Source organism: the organism of the source record quoted next, unplaced genomic scaffold, assembly GCF_019419815.1.
Source record: "Pyrus x bretschneideri cultivar Hongxiangsu unplaced genomic scaffold, Pyrus_bretschneideri_v1 Contig22, whole genome shotgun sequence".
Classification (NCBI taxonomy): domain Eukaryota; kingdom Viridiplantae; phylum Streptophyta; class Magnoliopsida; order Rosales; family Rosaceae; genus Pyrus; species Pyrus x bretschneideri.
Window position 1 is genome coordinate 3,095,933 of NW_025999524.1, and position 11,509 is coordinate 3,107,441.

Below are 11,509 nucleotides of genomic sequence, written 5' to 3' on the forward strand. Positions count from 1 at the left end.
CATTTCTAAGGCTACGTACGATGTAATTTGTTTGTTTGGACTTTATTATATAAATATTCTCTACCTTCTGACAAAAAGAAAAGGCCACGACCATGAAGATAAAGATATTGGACATGGTAGGAAGGTGTATATCGCCATATACTACTATTTTTCAATTGATAAAAAGCGATGAAAAAAGAAAGAAAGAAAAAAAAACAAATTGTCCTTGGCTCAAGTAATTGCCCATTGTCGTCGTACTAGGTATGTGCCAGGTTAAGAAATTGCTGATGGCCACTTTAATCCTTTGTGAGTTGCTTAGTTTGGATAATTTATTGATCACTCATGCTTAATTTAGGTTGTATTGTGTATAGTATGAGGAAAGTTTAGTTAACATAGATTTCCTTACCATTTCGATTGACTCACATAAATCAGCTCGTACATGTAAAAACTGATAGTTAATTAATAAACACGGATATATTATTACTTTTATAAGTAGGTTGTTGGGCCTCGTTTTCATCATATATGGTTAATGGCAAGCCAGAAAATTACCACGATAGAGGTCTTAAAATAGAAGCTTCCAAAAATTGATCATACTGTAACTTATAATTGTCAATTTATAATTTGTATTTTGCAAAAATTCATTCCAAATCAATCAATTCAAAAATCCTAAAAATCTCATTAAGCCCGGATGGGAACAATATTGATATGATTGATTTTGTGATACAACCAAGAGCGATGAAGGGTGCCGGCAGAACTTGAACACCGGAAAAGCTTTAAGTTAGAAGATATGAAGTTTGGGTGGATAAGGCATTTGCGTGTTGATAAGTCTTCAACGTGTTTGATAATTAACATGCAAACTTGTCAATCATATAAAACTCCAAAACCAACTGTGTACCCTGTAGGCAAAAGACACGGGCACGCGGATTGGACAAACCCTAGTTTTTTTCTTGGTCGAAGATCGGAAACCCTAGCATGGGTAATCCTGTAGCTACAACTCTGATACAAGTATCGATCGGTTAATCAAAACCCTAACAAAAACTTTTAAAGTGTCAGAGAATGGACTAATAAATATAAGTGCGTATTATTAAATGAATCAACGTAACAACTAGAATGAGAGAGAAGGCGCCCTAAAGGTTAGGGAAGTGTACACATGAAGACAACCACATATAGGTAGCTGGAGCCTAGAAAGATATGGTGCTGAGATGGGTCTAATCTGAATTTCCCGATAGAGATAGAATTTGGAGGTGGCCATGCATCCAATGATTGTGTCCAAATATGTTAAGGAAGGGAACCACAAGTTGGATTGGAACAAGATCGATCATACTCATGAGTTATGACGACTTGAATAAGAGATTCTCGTTTCATGTCATATTTGTCACCAATTTACTACAAGTAATTTACTTTTTGAACACACACCAAGTACTTATTAGACTATAACTATAACATAACTAAATCTTTGTTACACGAAATAAAGAATCTCTCAACCAGAAGCCAGAAGGGTATGGTCTGGTAAGTGGTGGAAATTTGGTAAGGTTCAAAGATGACATGGGAATCTCGTGCGGCGTCCAATCCACATACAAAGGGCTATCATGGAGAAGCAGAAAGACGCACAAGAGAGAGAGGGCTGCAGCCTGCAGAGGCAGGCATGCAATTTACTCCCATGGAAAGGACTAAATTAAGTAGAAAATGCAGGCATGCAGAAAATTGAAAGGAAAAGGAGACCTTGGGAAAATAGTTTTATACACGAGCAAAGAAAGCTGGAGATTCAAGTGTAAAAATGGCTTTATTTCCTGTTTGGGAAACCGAGGGAATCGTCCCATCACATAAAAAAGACGCAGATATAATTATAAACAACCCATGTCCTGGCAAGCGATTTGCCTTTTGCTATCTCCTAAATTCAATATTCACACTGTGGACTGGTGAGTGAGGAAAGTGACATGTGATTTCAGCACTGGTCTCTTTCAGGTTTCCAACTTTGGCATTGCACCCACAAAAGAAGGAAGGGATGACAGGACCTCTTCTCTTCACTACTGGAGTACTACTATAGCTATGCTATGTTTACCTTTTCAATTTTTTCTTTGATTTTTTTCATTGATTCATTCACCTTCATTCAGTTCTAACTTTTCATTCATTCAACTCATTAAATTTCTAGCCGCCTGGTTACTGGTTGGCTCCAAATTCCAGTTCATATTTACTACAGGCTAGATAGGTTGTCGTCGCATTGCATGATTAGGGTTTATGGATGCATGAACAATACTCGCCAAATTTATTTACCATACAATCTGTTATATGTGTTCACATTAGCATCTTACTTGTTACAATATAAACGAAACTATTTTCTCAATTTATCTAATCTCTTACATGATGTGGAACTCATGAGATTCTGGGACAGTGGAGATATTAATTCTATGTGACAATGCGGATAATAGTTGGTCTTAGATGTATATTATGTCTAATGTTCATCAACTAGCTATCTCTCTCTTATCGAAAAAAAATAGCTGTCGCTCTTGAGATACTTTCTTATGTTTGTTGAAAAATGTCCAATTTAATTTGAATCCCTACAAAGTTGTACCCTAAACTGAAAGAATAATACTTGGTTACTCAAAAAATAAGTAGGAGTTTCTACTCAAAACATTCGTTGACGATCTATATAACTTCGTATTTATGATCATATTATAAATCATTTTATAAAGAGCGCTTCTGCAAAAAAATCAATTAAAACTAAGGTCGTTTAGTCCTCAAATTATATAAAGCAGATGAACAAAATTGTCAAAACCATTATGAACTATCTATGTATTTGTTACAATAGATTGACTAAACGACTTTAGTTTTAATTCATTTTTTTGCAGAAATGATATTTACAAAGTGATTTGTAATATGAACGGTTTTGATCAAAAGCACAAACATTTGTAATTCAAACACGAAGAGTTTTAAGTAGAGTTCTTACTTATCGTTGAGTAGCCAAGCATTGTTCAAATTGAAAAATAAAATTTCCCGACAATATTTTGCATTTTGTGAATTGTCCTAGGTTCCTATAGATGTCAATAGGCAATAGGGTATAACACAAAAAATGGCTAAATGTTATTTTCCAAATTGTTTCTCTGGTGGTCTTGTTGTGTAACAATCTTTTGGATGGGACATGTCCTCTATTGTGGGATACTGCAGGGTAAATAGTATATATAATAGACATGGGGGTGATTAAATCTATATACTTTAATAGTTGAGATGTAATCAGATTAATATTACTTATTTTTATAATTTAAATAATTATTTATTGAAAAGAAAATTCTTAATTAAAATTTTATTTTCTCTCAACATATGAACTGTGTTTCATTAATCCTAACCTCCATTATTAATTTCTCATTCCACTATCTCTTCTCCAGTTCTATCGTCCTATGCATCTTTTTCCATCTTTTTTCTCTCCATTCTCTTCCCTGCTATCTCATTATTTATTTCTCCTTCCTTTTTTTGCTAATCTTGATAAGTGGTGGAGCCAGTATGTGATCCACCGTTGACAAATCTCTACATATCATAGTAATTGTTAACATTGGTGGCATAAGTCTTAAACAAATATTGGCAAGAATAGACATGTTCTTGCCATATGCTAAATGAAATGGTCCAATGAAGTTTTTTTTTTTTTTTTTTTTTTCAGTCGAAATCATGATCTCATTATTTAAAAACTCTGACTCCACCACTGATCGATCTTGATAGTCGCATAAGTACATTGTACAAACTACAAAGTACCAATCAAATCATGCAAAACACTAATATCTATTTCAACTTATATCTACACTACAATGAGAAATTTACTTATACAATTTTTTTTCTTATTGGGATTTTCTTAAAATCCTTGTCTTTGGCCCATTCCGTTCAAAATTACTCAATCAAATTTATATATGCACATCATTCATAGGTCAACATAATAAAACCTCAACTATTTGAATTTTAAATTGCAAGATGAGAACTTTGCAATCCTCTAAAAAAACATTTACCGTATATACTTTTTTTCTGTATGTACTCTAGGTTTTTTTTTTCTTTTCTGGTGGTAAACGCCAAGAACGTCATCACATTTGCTGGACATTGCAAATAATTTCTGGCATTAGTGTACTTATTTCAGAGGATCACAAATGGAGAAGAAAGAGACAGTCTAAGATATGCAGAGGACGAAAGGAAATAAGGGAGAAGAAAGATTAAGATAGAATTAATGAGATAGGAGAGAGAATAAAAATTTCAATTAAAACGTTTTGTTTCGAATGTATAATTATTTAATTAATAATTCACTTTATAAGATTGCATCTCTACCATTCAATAAAGAGATTTTCAATGCATACGGGACATGGAGTATTATGTCATTATGCAAATGGAGGAACCCTTAAAGAAAAAAAAAATCTCCACTTGCATAACATATAATGTACCATCTGTGTCCGAGTACCCTGAAAAATCTCTCCATTCAATGTGACGATATATAATCATATAATCTCAAATATTAATATCATGCACTAATGTTTTTTCACAGCATGATGATTTATATAATAAAATTTTATATTCATATTCAGTCTCAAGAATCTTTATTAGGTTATTTCGTCCGTCTCTATGCATGAAATTGTCCCCTTTTCTTTGGCTAAGGCATCAATCAAATCAATAGATGATTAGTTGACAACTTGAGGAAGAAAAAAAAAAGAAGAAGACAAATATACTAATTTTGACGGGTAATCTTATTCCTTAAATTTGTGTAAACTACTAGATTTGAATATAAGTAAATTAGTAATGCATACAGAGTAGCAAATTGTCCTAATCAACTTGAATAATCTTAAGTCTAAGACGGGTAATTGAACTTAAACGGGAAGTATGAAGATAATAAAGGGGAGACCAAAATCTCTCACATAGATTTGAACATTACCACTATATTGTACAAAGAATCAAACAACGAGAAAAAGAAGAAAAAAAAAAAAGCGATTAGAAACTCAGATTATTTTTCCATTGACTGAAAATAAAGAACACTATAATTTGTTAGGACAACTTCATAACTCAAAAATACCATATCTTGACATATTTAATTCTCTTGAGTTACAAGAAGTGTACTGATTAAAGACTTAATTAATTCGAAAACAAACAGGAAACATATAGAAACTCTAACTTGAAAAGAAAGTAAATTAATTGCTATAACTAGTTATTACCAAAAAACAATTGCTAACTAGTTAATTGTTTCCAACCAAATTTATTTGGGAAGAAGGTAAAATAAAATAGGAGCACAAATAGAATCTTTTCTCGAGAAAATGGGGAGATATTGAGTCAATGTCTTTTTAGCAAAGTTTGTAGTTCGTATACGTACATGCAACTGAGGTCTCTGCATTGCAATTAAGTGCAGAAGTAGTACGATGATGATGACTAGTAACGTTAGATTTCCTTTTGACGCTATCCTCCTAGCTAACCTAGCTACTTGTCCCAATCTATAAGTGCCTCCTAGTCAGCCCTTCATCTCATCACAAACCCCAAACTTTCATCTTACAAACCTCCTCTGCTTCTTCTTCTTCTTCTTCTCCATCTTCAAACTTTAGCCTTTTCTTTTTCTTTCCAACATGAACATGGAAGAGAAAGTTACCATGGACCTCATTAATCAGCCATCTGAGCACCTTTGCTATGTTCGGTGCAACTTCTGCAACACTGTTCTTGCGGTAATCAAACATATGTGTGTGTATGTATATGCATGATATATATATATATATACACACACACACACATATACAGATACAGGCTGTCTACCTTCATATATATGTTGACTAGCTATATTTAAAATAAAACCCGCATTCTCTCTCCATCAACAAGTATCACTTTCAGAATCATGCCCTAACATCATTTACTTTTCTCTCCTCTCTCATCTGCTAGTTTATGTTTCTTATTTGTAAACATGTATACAGTTTTGGATGGAAAAAGAAACTTGTTTTTAACTAATTAATTGGATGTTTCTGTAGGTTGGGATTCCATGCAAACGGTTGATGGACACAGTAACAGTGAAATGTGGTCATTGCAGTAACCTCTCTTTTCTCAGCACCAGACCTCCACTCCAAGGTCAATGCCTTCCTGATCACCCCACCTCCTTGACTCTTCAGGTAAATATTACTAATTACTCTGCTAACTAGCTTCTCTCGATCATAGATATACAAAAACAAAGAAGGTAATCATATCCGTCGACATATATGTAATCAGTACTATATGTATACATATATCACATGTCTTTGTGAACGTCAAACCTGCGTTTGGTAAAAGTTTTCATATATATATGTTCCTAGTGATATATCTCTCTAGGGTTTTTCTACAGTATAAGAAAACCCTAGTGATATATAGCCACCTATATATATCTATGTAAAAGAAACCAGCAGTGTACAGAAGAAATTAATTAAGAAAACCCTATCTCTATTTGTGTGTATGTTGCTAACTAAGGAAAGTAATCAATATTGGAATGAGAAGCAGGCGGGCTGTTGCAATGACTTCAAGAAGGACCAATCCTCCACATCATCGTCACCGGTATCAAGCGACCCACCATCCCCCAAAGCACCCTTTGTTGTTAAACGTACGTACAAGTTTACAACCACATTTCAATAAGGCTTATTTAGTCAATCCCTTTATTTAATGATAGCTAGATTTAAATATAATTAAAGGACTTGTTACTCTTCTTTATCATAAATGTCAATATGTTTGTTGTCTTGCAGCACCGGAGAAGAAACACAGACTTCCATCTGCCTACAATCGATTCATGAAGTAAGGAGATACAAGCTTAGCCATCTTAGTTAATTAGTATTAATTTATACTGTTAATTTACTTTTCTTTTAAGTTGTTCTTTGACATTGACATCACTGTATGTATTTTATATATTTTTGAGTAACCTCGATGGTACGAGGGAGGCTTTATTCATGAATCAAAGAAGCATGAAGTGAAATATAGTTTGAATCAATTAAACATCATGTCACCATAATCGAAAACTCTAAGAAATATGATTAGGTGCTTCAACCAAGCCCTAACTAAAGTACTTAGTTACATAAATTATGTATATATATCGATATCATACATATCCAAATGCATCGTTGTTTTTTGATAGAGATGAGATCCAGCGAATCAAAGCAGCAAACCCAGAGATTCCACATCGTGAAGCTTTTAGTGCTGCAGCAAAAAATGTAAGTTTCCTTTTTCCTGCTGTATGGGGTTTCAGGTACACACACATAGATTTTTGCCCAGAAGTCGTTTATAATTTGAAAGATATTCTAACTAGCTGTATCAATATATTTATATTGTATTGTAGTGGGCTAGGTACATTCCCGGTCAATCTTCAGCTGCAGGATCAGGTTCTGGGAGCTATTAACAACAACGTAAGAGACAATATCTTGTTTATCTATTTATATATTGACATTGTTTCTCAATCACTATTTTTTCTTTCATTTTCTATTTTTCGTGGCATGAAGAAAGTTGGGTTCAATTTTCCTCTCTGATTGATGCTTTCAAGGGCTCAGATTTTGCAGGCAAGAACATCCTAGCTACGTGCTGCCAAAACCCTAAAACGCCATGACTACATGGAGATCTTAATTAATCATCCGCAGCTGCTTCCTAGCAACTACTTCATCATTCATTAGCAATTCAGCGTGCATGTAATTGATTAAGTACTCGTTTAATTCGTGTTTAGAACTTTGACTCTCCGTACTTTTTGTTTCTTCGATAATGAACTTAACTTCCGTACTAAGAGTAGTTTTTGTTAGTGTTTGGTAATTTGTATTAAATTAGAATGACTGATCAGTATTCTAATTTGGTTAATGAACTTAAATTCTCTTGTTAATATAGTTTCTGGTTGAACCCTAACTTCATGAATCTTGTCCATCCGAAGCCTTGCGCTATCAATACGATTGCTAGAAGAGTCAATCACTACTAAACCTTACATAACCATAACATAGGTGGCTTAATAACCTTTGCATAGAGACAAACTTGAAAGAAAGGATACATCTGAGCTAATTTTATTGAATTTTTTGTGCATATTGTTGTGCTCCTTGCTTTCGCCGAGGGGTTTGTCTGGTAAGTTGCGATGGTTTCAAGACACATTCTTAAGAGACAAGTGACTAGTTTCCTTTTCCAAATCTCTAGTTACGATTTTTTTATGTTTCGAGAGTACTTATCTTAAACACTAATATCTGTTGAAAATATCACGTTTAAAAATGGGAAAAATATAACGAACTTCAGAAATCAAAAAACAAATAACCAAGATAAATAACACCAAGAATTTACAGTGGTTTGGCAATATGTGCCTACATCCACAGGACAGCAACAACAATCTTTCACTATATCAATAATGAGTACAACCAATAACCTTACCAAATCTCTAGAACTAAGACTTGACGAAAAACCTGAAAGAACAAGAACAAGAAATACACTATCTCTTTTCTTTTCTCTCGCACGCACTTTATAATAATCTCTCACTCTAATCCCTTGAGTGGTATACAATTTATTGTTTTGCTCCCTTAAATTCAAAACTAGTACAATAACCCCTTTATATAGACATAATAAAGGTCTTCTTCAATAATGATTATTAATCATAATTGGAATCTAGTTATAAATCCTACTGCAATTGAGAAACTAACTCCAATTGGGTAAACAACTCCAATTGGGAAAACAATTCTAATTGGGAAAACAATTTAATCCTCTAAGACTAAAATTCCTCATAAACTTAGGACAACTTATCATGGGTTGGAAAAACCTAACAATCTTCCCCTCCAGACCATGAGGAAGGTATACAAAAAATAAATAAATAATAGGATTGCTCCTCTTGACCAAACTCCCATTGATCAAAGTTTTCATGACCAGACTCCCCCTTATCGAACTACTCATTTTCATTGGCAAAGGCAAATATAGACTTCTTTGCAAGAAACCATCAATCATCTGCATTAAAGAAGCTCTTCATCGCAAGTCACAACACCTACAATATTGTTCCCATCATTTTGTTCCTTTTTCCATTTACGACAATGCTTCTTCATGTGACCCTTTTCCCACAATAGTGGCAGCCACCATTGAATCTCATCTCACCATAATTTTTGCCTCTTTTCTTTGTCACAAAGAGGTGTCTAGCGCTTGCACTTGAAACTTTTCTCCTTGTTTCTTCATTAAACATGATATCCTTAACAGCATTCATAGACAGTACGTCATTAGAAGCCGAATTGCTTACAATTAGGACGAAGGTTTCCCAACTATCTGGCAAAAATCCTAGCAATAATAGTGCTAGTAGCTCTTCTTCAATATTCAAACCCATAGTGGCTACCTGATCACGTTCTGAAAGTTGTTCAAGTGCTTAGTTACACTAACATCTTCCGCATACTTCATGTTGACAAGCTCTTTGATAAGGAATGCTTTCTTGGCAGCGGTTTTCTTCTCAAAGAGGGATTCTAACTTCTTTCAAAGAGCTTGCGCATCAGTTTCTTTAGACACATGGCGATAGAGGCTCTCAACCACCCATTGTCTAATCGTACCAATAGTTTTACGATTCATCTTGGTCCAATTAGCATCAGACATATTTGCTGGCTTGCTATTAATAACTTCAATCGGCTCATGGAGATCTTTACAATAAAGCATGTCCTCCATTCTTGATTTCCATGTAACCCAGTTGAAGCGGGGGAGTTTCATCATAATTGCATCCTCCATTCTAAACGGATATCAGCCAAACTTGGCTCTAATACCACTTGTTGAGAATATCGCATTAAAGAATGGGAAAAATAGAACAAACTCCGGAAATCGAAAAACAAATAACCAAGATAAATAACACCAAGAATTTATGTGGTTTAGCAATATGTGCCTACGTCCACGGGACAACAACAACAATCTTTCACTATATCAATAATGAGTATAACCAATAATCTTGTCAAATCTCTAGAACTAGGACTTGACGAAAAACCTAAAAGAACAAGAATAAGAAATACACTCTCTCTTTTTTTTTTTTTGGCACACACTTTACAATATTCTCTCGCTCTAATCCCTTTAGTGGTATACAATTTATTATTTTGCTACCTTAAATTCAAAACTAGTACAATAGCCCCTTTATTTAGACATAATAAAGGTCTTCTTCAATAAGGATTATCAATCCTAATTGGAATCTAATTATAAATCCTACTCCAATTGAGAAACTAACTCCAATTGGGTAAACAACTCCAATTGGGAAAACAACTTTAACTGGGAAGCCAATTTAATCCTCTTAAGACTATAATTCCTTATAGACTTAGGACAACTTATCATGGGCTGGAAAAACCTAATAATATCTATGTGAACTTGAAATTGAATTGCCAAACTAGGGACCAAGAACGTGCCAATAAAACTATAATGTTCGTGAAACCCTAATACCGAATCATAGAAAAGATATTTGATGTGCAAGACCCATGAATTATTTTCTTTGATTATTCTATTATCCAATTTGAGCACGTAACCCTATTTTTCAGCAATATTGGGAGACTAAGGGCTCGTTTGAGAAGCGATTTTAAAATAGTGAAAGCGCTTTTCATAAAAATATTTGGAAGCAATTCTTAGTAAAAATACAAGTGAATCTTGTAAAAGTACTTGAACTGCTTCATGCAAGAAGCAAATAACTAATGGTTCTTGCATGAAACACTTCAAATACATTTGGAATAAACAAAATATGGAAAATGCTAGGAAAACCAAATTTTCAGACCATTTTTTGTAGACCACATAATGTGGCGGTTGATAATTGGGCTGTTTTGTTGATGATTTAAAAATGAGTCGAGCCATTTCTCATCACATCATGTGATCTATAAAAGATGATCTAAAAATTTAGTCTCTCTAGGATCACCCTAAAAATATTCTCTAAACGCGCTTTCAATCATTTTAAAAGCACTCCAAAATAAGCCATAAGTTTCTATTTGAAAGTGATTTGTGAGAGCTAAAAACACTTTCTAATGAGTACAAGCACCATTTTTTTTTTATGAAATTTTTTTTTTTTATCGTTTGGCAAAGGGGCCTCACCATTTACAGATTGGTTAGCAAGCAGGGATTCTTGTACTCGGCCTTTCTTTTCGGTAACCTGTTCGGCCCTTGGTCCATTGAGGCTATGCTAACTAAAAAGCCCCAAACCTTCCGAGTATAGAGGTTTCGGTTTCGGTTTCAAAGTCACTTTTATCAACGAGTTTGGAAATTTGACCTTGAAACATCGCTCAGAGTGCCAGGTTCGATTAATCAGTAAGCGTTCGTCAAGGTGGAAGTGGCCTTAAACGACGTCATTCCTGATGTCAAATGATTGCTACAACCTTGACATGAGTCGCGACATTGGTTTTAAGTACTTTTCACACATGCACACGAACATGCACACTAATCTTCCTCCTTAATCTAAACATTATTGATTTAATCATGTCAAATGCAAAGACGAAGCCCTTCATACTTTATGTCCGAGTTGTATGTATAAATTTTACACACACACACATATTGCTACATAAGAGAAATGTTAAGTAGATTCTCTCAAAAAGTGGTACTCTTCATGTTTCTCTGTCACCTC

The 11,509-nt window shown here is 34.1% G+C and overlaps 1 protein-coding gene across 3 annotated transcripts; it reads left to right on the forward strand.

Moving 5' to 3' along the window:
- The first annotated feature begins 5,405 nt into the window (after positions 1-5,405).
- LOC125467979 (protein CRABS CLAW-like) lies at positions 5,406-7,827 on the forward strand. Of its 3 annotated transcripts, none has more exons than XM_048585306.1 (7): positions 5,406-5,654; positions 5,952-6,089; positions 6,421-6,550; positions 6,690-6,738; positions 7,076-7,151; positions 7,277-7,343; positions 7,485-7,827. In XM_048585306.1, the coding sequence occupies exons 1-6, from the start codon at positions 5,559-5,561 to the stop codon at positions 7,334-7,336; spliced, it is 549 nt and encodes a 182-aa protein (XP_048441263.1). In that variant the 5' UTR covers positions 5,406-5,558; the 3' UTR covers positions 7,337-7,343; positions 7,485-7,827. The 3 variants fall into 3 exon arrangements, with proteins under 3 accessions (XP_048441263.1, XP_048441265.1, XP_048441264.1); XM_048585308.1 differs by having other exon boundaries at positions 5,425-5,654; positions 6,451-6,550; XM_048585307.1 differs by having other exon boundaries at positions 5,434-5,654; positions 6,448-6,550.
- The last annotated feature ends 3,682 nt before the right edge of the window (positions 7,828-11,509 follow it).